This window comes from Schistocerca serialis, chromosome 5 (assembly GCF_023864345.2).
Source record: "Schistocerca serialis cubense isolate TAMUIC-IGC-003099 chromosome 5, iqSchSeri2.2, whole genome shotgun sequence".
In the NCBI taxonomy this organism is placed as follows: domain Eukaryota; kingdom Metazoa; phylum Arthropoda; class Insecta; order Orthoptera; family Acrididae; genus Schistocerca; species Schistocerca serialis.
Genome location: NC_064642.1, coordinates 415697134 through 415716053, shown reverse-complemented (window position 1 = coordinate 415716053; position 18920 = coordinate 415697134). Strand labels below are relative to the sequence as shown.

The following is an 18920-nucleotide window of genomic DNA, read 5'->3' as shown; positions in this document are numbered from 1 at the left end:
GAGTCCAAATAGTATCCTACTATAACACGAAATTAATGATCCTTGGTAAGCTGCTTCACAGTCTTATCACCAATGTAGCTAAATTTTACGAAGTTCATAACATGGCTTTATTCTCAGAATGCATTCCAACAAGCTTTCACCCTGCCACGAACTACAAGCAAGTTTCATATCAGCGCACACTCCGCTGCAGAGTGAAAATCTCATTCTGGAAACATCCCCCAGGCTGTGGCTAAGCCATGTCTCCGCAATATCCTTTCTTTCAGGAGTGCTAGTTCTGCAAGGTTCGCAGGAGAGCTTCTGTAAAGTTTGGAAGGTAGGAGACGAGGCACTGGCAGAAGTAAAGCTGTGAGTACCGGGCGTGAGTCGTGCTTCAGTAGCTCAGATGGTAGAGCACTTGCCCGCGTAAGGCGAAGGTCCCGAGTTCGAGTCTCGGTCGGGCACACAGTTTTAATCTGCCAGGAAGTTTCATATCAGCGCACACTCCGCTGCAGAGTGAAAATCTCGTTCTACAAGCAAACACTTTCCTCATTGTGACCAAAATGAGACACCTTTTTCATCACATTCCAGATGCAGCCCATTATGCTGTGCTGTGCTTACTCACAACAACAAACTCTTTTTTAGTTAGTTACATGTTCCATAGATTACTTGAACAAATCGTTTATCGAAATGGTGTGGAATGAGTTTGTTTGTAGGGTGTGTACATGGTTAATGTTAACAGTAATGAACACTATTGTTAATCCTGCTTGTGCAACTAGAATTAAAAACAAGTTGTTTTTTACAGTCTAACAGTTTTTTAATAGCAATTCATCCATGAAATCGGATTTGTCAATTTGGGTCAGATTAAAAATTTGATTTACCACCTGGCAGGCATTTTATCTTATTAGCAAATGGTCAAAGATTTTTGCTGCTGCATATTGAACTCATTTCTGAAACACTGAGAGCTTCAATAATGGGTAATAAATGTATTTTTCCCTCTAGTGTTGTAGGTATGTACATCACTCTTCTCAAATTGTGACTGATCATTTATTACGAATTTCATTAGCGAAAGTGCATATTGTGACGGCACAGTTAAAATGCCTAGCTCCTTGAAGAAGTACCTACATGACACCCGTGCGTGAACAGCACATATTATTATTACTGCTAACTTTTGTATGATAAATACTTCCATTAATACTTTCTTCCTAAGTGATGAGTAACCCCCTAAAATTATTGAGTGCAAATATGTAAAATGTGTCAGCAGATTGATATGTTTGTCTCTAAGATTAGCAATTACATGAAGAACAAAAGTAGCTGAACTTAATTGTTTGAGAAGTTCAAGGGTATGCTTCTTCCAGTTCAAGTTTTCATCAATATGTACGCCCAAAAATTTGGAGCATTCTACCCTATTTACTGACTCCTGCTCAAGTGCTATGTCAGTTGTTGGTGTGACTATTTGTTGTACAGAACTGAATGTAGTGTGTTTTTTTCCCAAATTTGGGAAGAGTTCATTTTCAGAGCGCCACTTAATAATTCTTTGTAAAATATCATTTATACAACTCTTTTGTTGCTTCCTCTCTAATGGGATTTGTTATAACGCTATTATCATCTGCAAAAAGAATGAATTATTCTTGTTGAATGTTAAGTGGAAGGTCATTCATATATATAAGAAATAGGAGTAGACCCAAGATTGAACCCTGTGGGGCTCAGGATCTCCCTTTGTGATTTCTCCCCAATCACTAAAATGTTCTACACTTTCATCATTGTTTTAATTATTTAGCACAAATTTTTGTATTCTGTTTGCTGTGTGTAAAACTACCAGTTCCATAAAATTTGAGTTTTACTGAGAGAATAACATGATCTAACCTAAGAAATAATGATAAAAGAAAAGGGGGATGGCATTGTGCTGCCATGCTTTACACTGTTATGTGTTAGCAGGTACTTGGTTAAGAAAATTATCTAAGCAACTAATAAATCAGTACTTCAAAGAATCACAAAAATCAGAATAATAATAAGCTTTGACAGAAAAACTAAATGTGAAACTTTTTCATCTTTAAATTTATAGGTCTATCAGTAATTAATTAATGTTCCACTGCTGAAAACCCAACGGAGGCTTGTGAACAGTACGATTGGTATTCTTTGATTCACAATGTTTTTAGCTGCAGCTTTGAAGCTACCAAGTGATTGATACACTTCGTTTTAGCACTCTGCTCAGATTGTCTGAAGTCTAGAAATATGTTGTTAAGTAGCACTTTGCTGATGTACCGTCAGATGGAGTACTGCCCAGTTGGTCTGCAACACTCTGCAATACTGTGCCTGTCAGCCACACATCCAAGTTCATGCCAACAAACAAACATAATCCAAAATGAATGCCCTGCCGTCCGAAAGTTAGGCTCTTTTTCTTTTCTCTCGCTCACAAACTTGAACTCGGTCAAAGGCAACTGGAAGAAATGAATGAGAAACAATATAGCTGTAATGCTTCAACCAAGATGATGTAGCACCCAGAATTTTCCTTACACTGCAGTGTTCTTGTAACTTTCAGATCAGAGACCTAAGACCACTGGACTGTAAGCTACAAAAATAAAAGGCATCTGAGTCATCCGTTTGTACAAAGTTTGCATGTGGTTTCCCATACCGAATTGAATATCTCTCAACTAAATGTCATACACATTTACCAGTGTAAATAATTAAAGACACATCTCACTTTAAAATAAAGTAAAACCAATGTATTCATCACAGAATATATATAGAGTGCCATCATATTACTGTACATGCAGATGTGCACAACTACAAACACTTGACAGCAGTTAAACCACAGCACACTCCAATCTTACTGCAATCATCCAATAGAAATAAAGGAACTGTACTCTTTGATCATAATAATTTAACTTTAATGAAGTACTGTACTCTTACTGCAAGTTTAATCACATGGTGGAATTACCACCTCCATGGACCAAAACACTGGTACACTTTTATAAAAAAATTCAGTTGTGTGTAGCTCTTACTAATATAACACTCACTCGTCACATTTTCTCTACTGCTAAACTAATTAGAAACAATATACATTAAATATGAAAAATGGATGAAAATGTATACAACACAAACAATAACCCCAACTGTTCCTCAATACCCTATAACTGTTCTGGTCTTTCAGGGAGCTCATCACTGATCTGGTACAGTATATGGAACAATTCCTGCCTGTGTACATCTGAAATATTCATAACACTGGGTACCTTATCTTTAATTTGTTCAGTTATATGCACGGTGTCTATTGTCTCATGTATTAAACAAAAGTTTGCTGTGAACTTTGGCCCTGATGACACACAATTAAATTTTACCCTGTTCTTGCCAAAGTTACAAGTAATTGTGTTAATTCTACAGTCGGTTGTTAAACACTGTTTGACCCAGAAATACATACTAAGGACCATATTTGTTGTCAAACCTCTAACCATGAATAAATCCTCCTCAAAGCTTGTCCCACTTATAGCAAATTCAGCTGCCACATCTCTCTTCAAACATTTGTTATACTGACACCTTGGGTGCTTTCAATTTACAGCATCATTCCCAGTATCGATCAGGATACTTCGATTTGAAGCTGAGTGGAGGGTCTCTACTAAAAGCTGTGTCGGTTTTGTGATAGTCTTGGCTGCAGATTTCTGGACCTGTGTTATGGAGTAGCGAATCGTAGGACTCACCTGACAGTAAAATCAGACTACAGACAAAGTGAAGACATAACAACTGTCAAAATTGTAACTGTAAATTGTTGAAGTATTCATAACATAGTTCCTGAATTTACTGTCCTCCAGGAAAGATGTCATGAATATAGACACCATAGAAGGGGGAGTGTTCATTGCAGTAGACAAAAATACTGTCTCTCCAAGTCGAAATAGAGTCTGACTGTGCAGTTATCTTGATGCTTATAACAGATCTTGGTGAACTCCACTTAATTATCAGATGTTTCACAGCCATCTGACGCTATGACAGTTTAAGAATCATTCAAAGAAAGCCTACACTCAGTAGTATTGAAATAACCAAATTGTGCGATAATAGTTGAAAGCAACTTTAACCTACTGAGTAATGGACTGGAATGGAAATAGCCAAATCATGTGATAACAGTTAGAGGTGACTTTAACCTACCGAATATAGACTGTGACGTCTACGGATAAGTTGCAGGTGGTATGGACAGGCTGTCATGTAAAATATTATTGAACACAATTCTAAAAAAAAAAATTAAAAAAATAAAAAGTTTTAAATTTCAGGTTTAAGAAATCATTCGAACAGGGGGATTGTACAAGTGTACTGTCATTCAACTGTCATACAGGCTATCAAATGGAGGACATGGAATAGGCATACCTGATGTAGAGAAACAGCTCAAAGGGTTGAAAACAAATAAGTTGCCAAGCCCAGGTGGAATCCTTTTCTAACGATACCCTGCAAACCGTGGATCACGAACAACAGGGAGATTCCATATTCCAAGATTTTCAGGAAATGTTTTGACATGGTGCCCCACTGCATGTTGTATATGAAGGTACAGAATAGGTTCATAGGTTCCCAGATACGCGATTGGCTTGAAGACTATGTTGCCCACAATGGCGAGTGTTTGTCAGAGAGAAGAGTATCGTCAGGAGTGCCCTAGGGGGTGCGATTTATTACTTTCTACTATTTTACTATTACTTTCTATATACATAAATGTTTTGACAGACAGACTGAGCAGCAATCTGCTGCTGTTTGATGATGATGCTGTGGTGTGCAGAAGAGTGTTGTCACTAATGTAGAGAAATTAATGCAGATGAATTGGGGCGAAAAAATCCCGTAATGTTTTTAACTGTGAAGCGAAAGTCTTGTCCACTTCTGATCTTGGAATCACTGCCTCACATCCCCTTTTAAAATTAATCCTTGCTTGTGAGTTTAAGGATGTGTAATCGGATCCATGATAGATTTTCATAAGACTTTTGCCCCTCAGTCCACATCTGTTAATACATTGTTTCAGAGTAGTCCAGTACAACATATAATGTAAAATTAATTGCATAAAATCATCAAATGGAGAGGTTTGGAATTACTATTATGCAACAGCAGGGGTTAAATTTTTTAAGACTTGTTTATTAACGCTTTGATTGCTGTGGATGAGTTAACTCGTTATCCTCCATCATCGCCCAGGGGCTGAGGACATGTTGAAATGTGGCTTCTGGGTTTACCTTAAGTACTATTGGTGTGTTTGTGCATCCCATTCCTCTGATCACGTTTCCCGAAGCGCTCGGATGGAATTGGGCACAGCACACACAACCATCCTCCGGGTATAAAAACTAATGATTTGGAAAGATTTAATCAAATTTAATTAAAATTTTGGTATCTTATCTACAATTCATACACAGCAGTGTATGAGCTGAAATCAACCTTACACAAAGCTCATGCATTGCGTTTTTACCTCTGCAAACTTTTTAAAATTTTGTTCAGTGATTTACTTATGCTATGTGATCAAAAGTATCCGGAAAACCACAAAAACATATGTTTTTTATATTAGGTGCATTGTGCTGCCACCTACTGCTACGTACTCCATACCAGTGACCTCAGTAGTCATTAGATATCGTCAGAGAGCAGAATGGGGCGCTCTGCAGAACTCACGGACTTCGAACGTGGTCGGGTGATTGGGTGTCATATGTCTGTCTGCGATATTTCCACACTCCTAAATATCCCTGGGTGCACTGTTTCCGATGTGATAGTAAAGTGAAAATGTGAAGAGACACATACAGCACAAAAGCATGCAGGCCGACCTCGTCTGTTGACTGACAGAGACTGCCGAAAGTTGGAGAGGGTTGTAATGTGTAATAGGCAGAGATCTATCCAGATCATCACACAGGAATTCCAAACTGCATCAGAATCCACTGCAATTACTATGACAGGTAGACGGGTCGTGAGAAAACATGGATTTCATGGTTGAGGGGCTGCTTGTAAGCCACACATCACGCTGGTAAATGCCAAATGTCACCTCGCTTGGTGTAAGGAGCAAAAACATTGGACGATTGAACAGTGGAAAAACGTTGTGTGGAGTGACAAATCACGGTACACAATGTGGCAATCCAATGGCAGGGTGTGGGTATGGTGAATGCCTGGTGAACATCACTGCCAGCATGTGTAGTGCCAACAGTAAAAGTCGGAGGCAATGGTGTTATGTTGTGGTCATGTTTCTCATGGAGGGGGCTTGTACCCCTTGTTGCTTTGTGTGGCACTATCACAGCACAGGCCTACATTGATATTTTAAGCACCTTCTTGCTTCCCACTGCTGAAGAGCAATTGAGGGATGGTGATAGCATCTTTCAGCACGAATGAGCACCTATTCATAATGCATGGCCTGTGGTGGAATGATTACACGACAATAACATCACTGTAATGAAGTGGCCTACGCAGAGTCTTGACCTGAATCCTGTAGAACACCTGTGGGATGTTTTGGAATGCCGACTTTGTGCGGGTCTCACCGACCGACATCAATACCTCTCCTCAGTGCAGCACTCCATGAGGAATGGGCTGCCATTCCCCAAGAAGCCTTCCAGCACCTAACTGAATGTATGCCTGCAAGAGCGGAAGCTGTCATCAAGGCTGGTGGGCCAACACCATACTGAATTCCAGCCTTGCTGACAGAGGGCGCCACGAACTTGTAAGTCATTTTCAGCCAGGTGTCCAGTACTCTTGATCACATAGTGTAATTTGATTGCAGCACAACTATGATGAATAACGGAAAGAAATTCAATCCTTTTTTGAGTAAAAATATCAGACACTACAATGTGCAAAATTCAAATCTTATAACTCAAATATTTTCTTTAAAATCAGATGATAAGTATTTCACAGCAGCCGGAATGCCAACCACAGCACCGATAGCAGCATTAGGCAAGCAGTACAGTGACAATAAAGCTGCACTATCCATGGAATACAAAGAGCATGCCCGTAGCAATCAAAGGTTTAATCAAAAATGCATATATCTCGCAGGAAATGAATAATTGTTTCCAGCAGTTGATAGCTGCAACCAGTAAGCTATGGTTCAATATTGTTGTACTACATTTTTAAGTTCAGTTCATTGTTGAGCTGCTTCACTGTGTACCACCAGTGCAGCTAAACTTTACTAAGTCCATAACTTGGATCCATTCGCAGAATGGAATTTCTTAAGTATAGTAACTGACAGTATATGCAGCTGTATGCTACATGGGACAAAGTCCGACATATCTTCGCTGTACTGTGACCTAAGAGCAAACCCTTTCTTTGCTGTGATCATAACAAGACTCCTCTCCATTGCATCCCAAATACAACCCTCAGAGCTATGCTAACCAACAAAATATCAGTGGGCTCACTTCTCTTTGGTTGCAGCTTCCGATGCTCCCCCCCTCCTAGCTGCTGCAGTGTTTAGTGATGGGTTCCGCTGTAAATTATAAGAAATTTGCAACTCTCAGATCAGTTGACCAATTTAAAATTAAAAAGAATTGTTAGATCCGTGCTAATCCACTGAGCATTTTGATATAAACATGGTGTAGTTATCTTAATTCTTATCTGATTAAATGATAAATTAATACTTAAAGTTTTGTGTAAATTTGATTATTCTTCATTGCACTTCATTTGGTGCTAACAAAACTCATTTATCATGTACCATTTTGTACTTAATTTCTAAACTAGGATAATTTAGGGTATTTCAAACATAACTGCATATATTCAGAAGTTTCGTAGTTTCATTATGCAAACAAAACCTTAATACTCTGATTCAATTTCTGTGTTAATCAGTGTGAAAACATTTATAAGATTGTGTAGTTTCTCCATATCTCCACTGGACATTAAGGTATTGTTGACTTCATACTAACATCCCCCCCCCCCCAAGACCGTAAGTTTTATATAGTCAACTTTAGAGACAGTTGTGTGTGATTTTAGGAATATTTGTATTAGCTATGTGACCAGGGAAACCTCATAATGTGTGTGTGTAGCTTATTGACAATGATTCTGCTTCTCAACTTAAGTACTTTCCCATCTTGCAATAATCTTCCACATTTCCTTTGCTCAGTTGGTGTCCATTCATAGATTTTTTATGGCCGTTGGTTATCATTCGTGCATTGGAGGTGGCCATTCCAAGTTAAAAGCTGTGGCATGACAAATAGTGTCATTTCATTTCTGATATGCTCCAATTTGGAAATATGACAGCTTCTTTGTCAAGGGTCATCAACATATTTTTGTAATTTTTGGTTAGCTCCCATATTTCAGTGTCATATGTGGTGGTGCTCTATATGACTGACTTTTAAAAACCTCTGTTTTCTTTGTATTTTTGTCATTCCATGACAAAGAGTTCAGGTGACCAATTACTCTTTTCCCTTGCCTTATTTTATTTGTGATTCTCAGGTGCCTCTTCCATTTTTTTGTATAAGTGATACCCAAATATTTAGATGTACATCCATTTTTAATTTGAATCCTACACCCAAATTTTCTCGTTCATTGCCACCCACTAGCATATTTTCAGTCTTTTGTGTGTTTACTGCACTTACACAAAAGCAAGCCAATCTTTTTTTCCAATTTCCATGGCCCATATATGCGCCTGTGACTTAGATTCAGGTGCAAGCCACGGGAAGTTCTGAAAATGCTGCAAGAAGCTGCTGTAAGTAGTTACTTTGCCACAGTAGTCATTGTGTTAGTGTTTCGTTGTGGGTTGCTCATCTTTTGAATTTGGAAGTTTTTCATATATTCATATCAATAAAGATAAGTTTCTTTATATACACGCCAACAAAAAGGACATTTTTAAGAAACTTTCAGAAGTTGGCAAGCATGGTAAGTACAGTTTTACATTTTGACAGCTCCAACTCCATTTGGAGGTTGTCGTCACACGTTTTTCAATGCTGCTAATATTTGCAACATAACATAATAAGTATTTCACTGCCTTAATGTAATATCATAATTATGAGTTACCCATTTGAACATGAGTGCCCTTACAAATGAGCTTTTACAAAACCTTGTTACTCCCATGAGAGACCCCTACCATAGCTGTTGATTGATATGGATCTTATGCTATCTGCGCTACTTGCAATGAGTGCACCAACCCCAAACCCCCTCCCCCCCTCCCCCCCCCCCCCCCCCACTTCATTTGTGTTTCAGTGGAGAAATAATGCAGCCTACCAGCTGCAAATAATTTTTTAATATATTGACCTAGGTTTTGACTCCTCTAAGGATGTCTTCGTTAGAAGAAAATTTTAGCAACCGTAAAGATACGTTGCTAGACAGCAGTAGTCAAAGTATTGACCAGATGTGCTCAAGCCAAAAATTAAAAATGTTCCAGCCTTTTTAATTTTTGGCTTGAGCAATTCTGATCAGAACTGTGGCTATTGCCTTCTCGCAATGTAACTTTATGGTTGTTAAAATTTCATTCTGATGAAGACAGCCTTAGAACTGTCGAAACCTAGGTCAGTATATTAAAAAATTATTTGCAACTGGTTTCTGCGTTATTTCATCATTGAACCATAGACGTGGTTACTGAAAGGCAGCCATGTTCAAAACTGTCATTTGTGTTTCTTCCACTGACCTCTAGGATAATGAGAGCAGTGCTTGATCATGCCACAGGTCAGTGACACGGGATCAACGAGAGTAACATGAGACCAAGGAGACAGGAAAAGGAACAACTTATAGCTTGTTCCAGCTATAGAAAAACATTTCTGGGCCAAAACGTGCTTGCTATTATATAGTAGATGTGCTGAATGATTTTGTTAGGGAGCTACGACATAAGTGCTTATCTGTGAGTGTAGAAATTATCCAAGTTAAAGCACATGAAGTTGCTCGACAGCAGGAAATCACTAATTCAAAGGAAGCTGCAACTGTGTTGGCTGTTTCGTGAAACATGGATGATTTTCTCTTCGTAGGCGCACTTCAGTTGTACAGAAGCTGCTTGAAAACTATGAGGAAGAACTTATCATTTTTTGGCATTTCATAATCAGATGTCAAACTGAAAATAGGTTTCTTCTTGGTCAGATAGGTGTATTTTGATACGCCAACAAATAATACAGTAGAAGCAACAGGGAACAGAGCTGTCAGGATAATGTCCGCAGATGGTGAAAAGCAGCGTGTGTCTGTCTTGCATGCTTGTATAGCTGATGGCCATAAACTGCCACAATTTATTGTTACTAACTGCACGATGTTATCCAAGTCTGAAGTATTTCCAAAAAGTGTTACTTACTTGCTAACGAATGTGGCTGGTTCACATAGGACATGGTATTAGAGTGGATTAAACTTTTATGGCAACATTTCCTGGTGCCTTGCTATGTTTGCTAAATATCCTTGTAGCAAATCTTTGTGCAGTTCATGCTTCTGTAAGGAGGGAATTAGTAGAGAGTAGGTAGATTTGGCTGTAATTCCAGGAGGGATGACATCAATTATGCAGCCATTAGATGTTCGTTTAAACAAACCATTTAAGGACAAACTTAAAAATATGTCTCCACAACGGCTACTGAGAGAAGATAGACAGGCAACGCCTGCACTACATGTTAAGCTTGCAAGCTTCCCTCAAGTGTGTAAGTGGATTGACCAATCTTGGAGATGTATCCCGAGTAAGACTGTCCATAATACATTTAAAAAATTTTGTGTTTCCAATGCACTTGATGGCACATAGGATGATGCTATCTACAAAGGCAGTACCAACAAGGAATCGAGTGGTGATGACTCAGAACAATCTGAGTAATGATTAAAAACAGTATGTATACATGTGCAACAGTGCAATAAAATTTGTTTTATACTTTAGCTTTTAATTTCTAAGTCATTTTCTTTGTAGATATGTAACAGTATCCAACAAGTTGGTGAGCCTATGCTACCATGAATGAGGAGACATGGTGTGTGTTTCTTACGTATGTGTTTATGTGATAGTTATTTCCATCTTTTTTATATTTTGTGTTGTAAACTTGTATTCTTGTTTGCTACATTACTGGCGGTTTCTCTGAAGCATATGTCTATTTGATCTACTGTAAACCTGCGAGAGCCTCTTCCCCCAGCAAGAAAAAGTACTGCCCTGCTAAATGGTAAAAGAGGTTGACATCCTTAGGAGACTTCATACTAGCATTTCTCTGACTCAATAAGAAAACGTATGTAGGAGATATTGCAAGAGAAGGATTTTCCATAATTATGAAAATACTTGCTCTGTTCACACTTTGTATGGATCACTTGTGCTGCAAATAATGCTGTATAGACAAATTATATTGTTTAGAATGTTGAAAAAGTAATCTAATAAAGTACCCTCTCTAATCTCTATCAGTGACTATACAAATCAGTGTCTTGAATATGGAGATTGCTCTGTGCCACATTTATATCCCTTAAATCAAGTGCAATACTCCATCAAGCCAAACTGTAACTTTCTTGGATGAAAACATTATAATTCATTGAAAGAAAAAAATGTAAGATGACATTTATTTGTTATGGAAAGACTGACGTACGACTCAAACACGAGGCGTATGCAGTACAGTCTGTCAAAGTCTTAGTGGCCCCAGCTGCCCTAGTTCCACTCAGATTATTTCGATAGATATCATGTATTCTCACTGCTGTCAGTGTTTATAGTGTAACAGTAATTTTAAGTACCTGAAAGGTTAAATTTAATTTCATGCAAATTACTACAAGTAAGTACTACTTCCTGCAAGTCCCTGGGAGGTGGGGACACTTTATTCTTTGTCCATCACATGACGAGCCATATTTGTTTACACTTTAAACTCCCCCTCCCCTTCTGAGTATAATTTCTCGGGTGTGGTGCTAATGAGCTCCCTTGCCATAGACCCTCATTTGTGGAGAATTCAGGAGGAATTTTGTTACCTTCTTTAACCGTACTGATGCAACTGTCATATAAGTTTCTTATTACCTGGAAGTACCTATTACTAATACCAGAATTTTGCATTGCTACTCACTACTTACTTTAGTGGGATTGAATAATATGCCTCCTGCTGATCAATAAATGTTAAGTAAACTTTCATTCCCCTTTTAGCCTCTTTTCAGTGAGGTTTTTAAGAGCAAATAAGCCATCCATGTGCGCGTGTCCTGCTCTAAGCCCATTTTGCTCCTCAGACTCCATTATTTGTGCCGCTATTTGTATTGCTAATTATGTGTTGCTGCCATCGTCCTGCTATCAGCTTCTTTGAAAATCATGTAACATCAGAAAAGACATCACTAAAACTTAGATATCACCACACATTGCAGGGGGAATAACACTAGAAAGTAATTGAGTAAAATGAACTACGAGAGCAGGAAAGATTATAGGCTGTATTAGAGAGCAAGTTTCCACATAAAAAGTTTAAAAAACTAGTACTGGGTAAGATAACTGGGTGGTGTAGAAAGTGCTGTGGTCTTCTGAGTCATGCCATAGACCACACACAGCAAGTGAACACTTGATATCCTGTAATGAGACAATTCTTCTGTGACCACTCATCCTTCAGCCAGTCTGTTTTTGTGGTGGCCTTTCCTATACACAAAGCCATGTAGGAAGCAAATGTTAGTTCATAAACATCAGGTTTTTTTACATGGTACTCTGCTTTTGTTGATGTACGATTGATTAATGGTAAGGTGGATCTTGTTTCATAGGACAAATAATTGCAGGAGTAGGAATCCTCTGGTAAGTAGGGGTAATGATCAGGGAATGTCACGGTTTAGAGAGAAATGTTGAGGAAGTTAGAAGAAAGACAATTGGTAACAGTAAGTTGTGTTGGGAGGTTATGGAAGGAGGATGGTCTCGTTTCAGGGCTTGACCTTTGAGTGTAATAGTCTTAGTGGAGCAATGGTTTAACGCATTCAGGGGTGATATTGGATGGGGGTTCTTTTGGGTTATTTGGAAGTGAGAGCTGTATTTGGAACAGAAGATAATTGTAGAGATTTGTTTATGGACCAGATTTGTGGTGTGGTTGTGAGAGAGGAGAGTCTGGGAGAGGTTATAGGTGTTGAGGAAAGTGGTGTGTGTGTGTGTGTGTGTGTGTGTGTGTGTGTGTGTGTGTGTGTGTGTATGTGTGTGAGAGAGAGAGGAGAGAGGGGGGGGGGGCATACTTCAGAACACACCAGAGAAGTGAGAATGTTCTGTCTGTACTAGTGTTTTAACTCCTCACTCAAGAGGGCTGTGAGCTTGGGCACCATCTTACTACAGTACCCTTTGCACCATCAGAGGCACATCTTCCACCGAGCGAGGTGGCGCAGTGGTTAGCACACTGGACTCGCATTCGGGAGGACGACGGTTCAATCCCGCGTCTGGCCATCCTGATTTAGGTTTTCCGTGATTTCCCTAAATCGCTCCAGGCAAATGCCGGGATGGTTCCTTTGAAAGGGCACGGCCGACTTCCTTCCCCGTCCATCCCTAAAAACCGATGAGACCGATGACCTAGCAGTTTGGTCTCTTCCCTCAAAACAGCCCAGGCCAGCACATCTTCCAGCAAGAGAGGCAGGTTCGTTTTGCAAGAAGTGCAGATATGCTTCACCTGTGAGGCGATACGAAAAGATGACTGGTCTCACAAGTCAGTCACCAGTAATTCCCGACCACACATTGAGGCTAAACCTGTGCTGATGATTTGCTGCTTCTACCATGGGGATTCTCCGTAGCCCATAGTTGGTTATTGTCTAGGATGACAATAACGCATCTTGTAAATGTAGCCTCATCTGTGAATAGCATGGGTGATAGAAATCTCAGCACCTTGATGGCCTGTGTGAATAACCAGTGACAAAACTGCCCCCATGGAGGCAAGGCCTGCACACATTATAAGTAGTAAGACCTGCATGCTTTGTAAGTGATATGCGCAGAGTGACAGTTGTCATAGAGAATGTTCCACACAGCTGATTGGCTTACTCGTTACTGGCGGGCCGCCTGCCTGGTGTTGTTACCAGGTGTTTTTACAGTCAGATCTCAGATCTTTCATCTCCACCTTCAAGTGGGTGTACCTCCCTTGGAAGAATTTCCAGCCATATGTCCATATGACTGTTTTTTCCTCTTATCCTCTCAGGGGATTGTTCCCTGCAGTTTGTCCCCATTTAGCAAAATCACTCCATATATATTTGCCAAAAATATCTAGAATGCAGAAAAGGGATGGCAGCTATTGTGGTGCTGTTGTTGCTAATTACTTAGTTTTTTAAGATGAATGTGTATATGTGAGCCTTAGAGAGAGGGTCGGTGTCAAGGAAGATGACTTTGGATTTGGGAAAAGACCCGACAAGATTTAATAGGAAAAAGGAGTTATCCTTTTGTAGGAAGGGGTGGAGGAGTTTTCTGCTTTGAAGTGTGTCTATCAGCAGTATTACCAATTTCCCTTCATGAAGGATCCAAAACTTATTGGTACAATGTATCTCATCAAAGTTACTTCCGTGAAGCATTACACTAACACCAAAATGCATAAAAGGTAATGAAGTATTGTTATAGTGCAAAAGAGTCCGCCCCGGTAGCTGAGTGGTCAGCGCGACAGACTGTCAATCCAAAGGGCCCGGGCTCGATTCCCGGCTGGGTCGGAGATTTTCTCCGCTCAGGGACTGGGTGTTGTGTCGTCCTAATCATCATCATTTCATCCCCATCGACGCGCAAGTCGCCGAAGTGGTGTCAAATTGAAAGACTTGCACCAGGCGAACGGTCTACCTGACGGGAGGCCCTCGTCACACGACATTTCATTTCAGTGCAAAAGAATCAACAACACATCTCTAAAAGAATTTGTGTGATATATTAAGAAGTAAAGTTACTCTGTGATCTTGTCTGCTTATTAAAATCAAATCTTCCCATTTCGATATCAGAAAATGGTTTGTCACTCAGACCATAAAATCCATCTTGCAGTGCATTGCCAATCATAACTTACTTACATTTCTTATTATAGGCAGTGAGCAGCAAAGCTATGTTATTAGGCTTCATTGTCTCAAGGTCATGCCTTTTGAACAATTTCAAAGTTGTGTTGCAAATTTTGAAAAGCATTTCAGTATTATGTTGTCTGTTCGAGTAGTTCTTTTTTTAGTAATTATCATTAATGTGTTGAAAATCAATGTTGCTCTTGTATTCTCCAAAATATCAAAGGCTTAAGAGGTATAATGATTGATTTTCTGTGACAAACGTGTGAGGGGACAGGTAAGTTACACTTAGTAGAATACTGCGTTATTTGGATGTCGGTTGTAAGAGGAATGTTATTTTGAGTATATGTAATATCATATTTGCTCTGAGTCATTGACTGATTCCCATCAGTCATGGAAATATGCCAGACAGATGAAGACATGTCATCCAGTATATGCTGCAGTACACAGGATGGCTTTCTGATATCTAAAGAAAATCCAACTATGTACAGATAATATTGAAAGAAACCAAAAAGTTACATATGCAAACCAATATTTGTGAAGCTATCGCTACTTTTCTGTGGCTTGAAAATGAGGTGCCAGAAGGAAAAAGCTAATTCAGACATAAAGTATAATAATAATAATGGCGTGTGACGAGGGACTCCCGTCGGGTAGACTGCCCGTCTGGTGCAAGTCTTTCGATTTGACGCCACTTCGGCGACTTGCGCGTTGATGGGGATGAAATGATGATGATTAGGACAACACAACACCCAGTCCCTGAGCGGAGAAAATCTCTGACCCAGCCGGGAATCAAACCCGGGCCCTTAGGATTGACATTCTGTCACACTGACCACTCAGCTACCGGGGGCGGACAGACGTATAGTAATAACATTAGAAAGATTTTCATGGAACAGCTTTGTCTAAATGAAGCACATAAGTTGCAAAATGCGTGAAAGTTTCAATAGCCAACCAAATGAAAGAGGCTGGTAACTTTGGAAACTCCAGGGTTAGTTAGAAAGACTACCTTGTGAATTTCATTGAATGAACGTGGCGTACAACAAATCAGTAAACCTTCCATGTGCCTGTTTCTTTGGGTCTCAATGTGCAACTGCTTGTTCCAGTCAGGCAGATTCCAGTGTTGCTATAAAATAAAAACTTTGAAGTTGATTATTGATTAAACTGTTGGGGCAAAAAGGAGCAATTTTTATCTGCAAGTTACTGAGGTTTCCATGTGCAGGAAAAAGTCCTCCTATGTAAAAAACACAATTGCCTTATCAGTTACAAGACGAAGCATCTGGATGTTGTAGCAGTTGGAAAACTAGAATATTGATTCCATGCAGATGCATCATATGCGTACATTAGTTACAAATTTTTAAACTGTTGTTTTTAATCTTGTGTATCAGAAGTGTATGAAATCCCATAGACAGAAAACTCATAACTTTATAGCCAGTGCCTCATCATCTGTTATTATTATTATTATTATTTATCTTTTAAAGTCAATTTCTTGTACTTCGAACGTAATATTTTCAACATTTAATTTTAACGGTGTTATAATAATGCTTTTTATCTCTTTAAGATCATGGCTGTAGCTAGGTTCCCTGTAATAACAGATTTAATTTTATCAAAAGATTACCAAAAATATCTAATTATCGAACATTATGTATGGGCACAATTGAAGTTCTTATTTGTATTTCTGTACCTTACAGGTAGTATTTCGTGAAACACGTAAACATCGCACTCAGTTGTAATATGAAATCAGATGTCATCACTGATGTAAATTTTTATAAGAGGACGGAATTGTTTGGCCATTACTTTCTTTCAGAAGGTGCAGCACATAGTACAGCCAATAGAGATACACAAAGTAGTCATCATTCCTAGCTTTTGGAATCACAGGTCCTTTTCTAAATACAGAGAAGAGGAAATAGTATGGGATGAGGGCAGGTACCAGGCATGTGGGATGTAGGAAAGAGGGACACACCTTGTATCAAGTGAAAAGGAGCTCCTCAGTGTGGAAGTGATTCTCCTTTAACCTGAGTTCTGAGTGATTCGCTCCCCACCTCCAATCTGTTAGAACCATGCCCTTGACTCTGCCTGGAAGAAAGAACCTGTGATTCCAAAAGCCAGGAATAATGTCTTATTTAATTTTTCTGACTCTAATGACTATACTGAAAGTTGCATTTCCTAAAGGTAAGTACTGGCCACCTCATCTTTCTCTTCTTTATTTGATAACTTTCTGATTGGAATTTTCCAGTTTATACACTTTGTAGAATTTGTCATTTACAGTAATTTTCCAGTGGATTTTTTTTAAGCTGCTGTTACCAGAAAGGCTTTCAAGCGATATGAGGGAATGTTGCTACAGGCATTGTAAGTAATTTTTTCCAAGCCAACTGTGTACAGATGACAGGTAACAGCACAAAAAGAAAGGATTGGACAGGGAGGGATATCATTCATGAATAGTGAAACCTGATAGTTGCATGAGGAAGCAGTTTTCAAATGAGTAATTTACATATTTAACAGAGGAGAACTAAAACTAATTTTTGTATATTTAATTGTGTACCTACTTTAAGAAACTATACGTTTACAACTTTTTATTTTCAGATCGCGCTCACCGCCACCAAAGCGGTCACGGTCACGATCAAGGAGCCATTCAGTAAAAAGATCTCGTTCGGGTTCATGGGATAGGCAGTAAAATACTTGGTGATAAAATACTGCACCTTATCAATAATATGCACAAACTATTGACGAACCATGTCTGTAGGCATTGATGCACTTAAGATCAGAAACTTCACATTTCTGTTTATTCATGTGATGTCATTTTGTAATGTCTTTACTTTATAATAACTAATAAATTTATAATATCTTGTTTACATATTTTATGACATGGTCATGATCTACATTGTCTTACCCACTCCTTAAGTTGTTGGTCTTAATTCACAAAGTGGAGCTGGAGTAGGGTTGTTAATCTTCCCATATTGTGAGGGTTAAAAAATTGACCCATATAGTCTAATACAAGATGCTGAAATCTTATATTTAATATTTTCCAATAATTTATCTTACTTGTGTAGCTCATTTGTTGAAATTACGTCATTGTTAGGTACATAAGTAGCTAATCAATACGTGAAGGGCTGGCCAGAGTGGTCGAGCGGTTATAGGCGCTACAGTCTGGAACCGCGCGACCGCTACGGTCGCAGGTTCGAATCCTGCCTCGGGCATGGATGTGTGTGACGTCCTTAGGTTAGTTAGGTTTAATTAGTTCTAAGTTCTAGGGGACTCATGACCAAAGAAGTTAAGTCCCATAGTGCTCAGAGCCATTTGAACCAATACGTGAAGGTATGAATTTGTTTTATAACATACACTCCTGGAAATTGAAATAAGAACACCGTGAATTCATTGTCCCAGGAAGGGGAAACTTTATTGACACATTCCTGGGGTCAGATACATCACATGATCACACTGACAGAACCACAGGCACATAGACACGGGCAACAGAGCATGCACAATGTCGGCACTAGTACAGTGTATATCCACCTTTCGCAGCAATGCAGGCTGCTATTCTCCCATGGAGACGGTCGTAGAGATGCTGGATGTAGTCCTGTGGAACGGCTTGCCATGCCATTTCCACCTGGCGCCTCAGTTGGACCAGCGTTCGTGCTGGACGTGCAGACCGCGTGAGACGACGCTTCATCCAGTCCCAAACATGCTCAATGGGGGACAGATCCGGAGATCTTGCTGGCCAGGGTAGTTGACTTACACCTTCTAGAGCACGTTGGGTGGCACGGGATACATGCGGACGTGCATTGTCCTGTTGGAACAGCAAGTTCCCTTGCCGGTCTAGGAATGGTAGAACGATGGGTTCGATGACGGTTTGGATGTACCGTGCACTATTCAGTGTCCCCTCGACGATCACCAGTGGTGTACGGCCAGTGTTGGAGATCGCTCCCCACACCATGATGCCGGGTGTTGGCCCTGTGTGCCTCGGTCGTATGCAGTCCTGATTGTGGCGCTCACCTGCACGGCGCCAAACACGCATACGACCATCATTGGCACCAAGGCAGAAGCGACTCTCATCGCTGAAGACTACACGTCTCCATTCGTCCCTCCATTCACGCCTGTCGCGACACCACTGGAGGCGGGCTGCACGATGTTGGGGCGTGAGCGGAAGACGGCCTAACGGT

General features: G+C 39.8%; 1 protein-coding gene across 1 annotated transcript in view; it reads left to right on the top strand.

Annotated features, from left to right (window-relative positions):
• The window catches only part of LOC126482354 (RNA-binding protein 1-like), a 39810-nt gene extending 22198 nt beyond the window's left edge, over positions 1 to 17612 (top strand). Inside the window, exon 4 of the mRNA XM_050106436.1 lies at positions 17344 to 17612. Within this exon, the coding sequence (XP_049962393.1) occupies positions 17344 to 17434 (91 nt within the window). The 3' untranslated portion in view covers positions 17435 to 17612. The remainder of the gene's footprint in view (positions 1 to 17343) is intronic.
• Positions 17613 to 18920: the final 1308 nt, after the last annotated feature.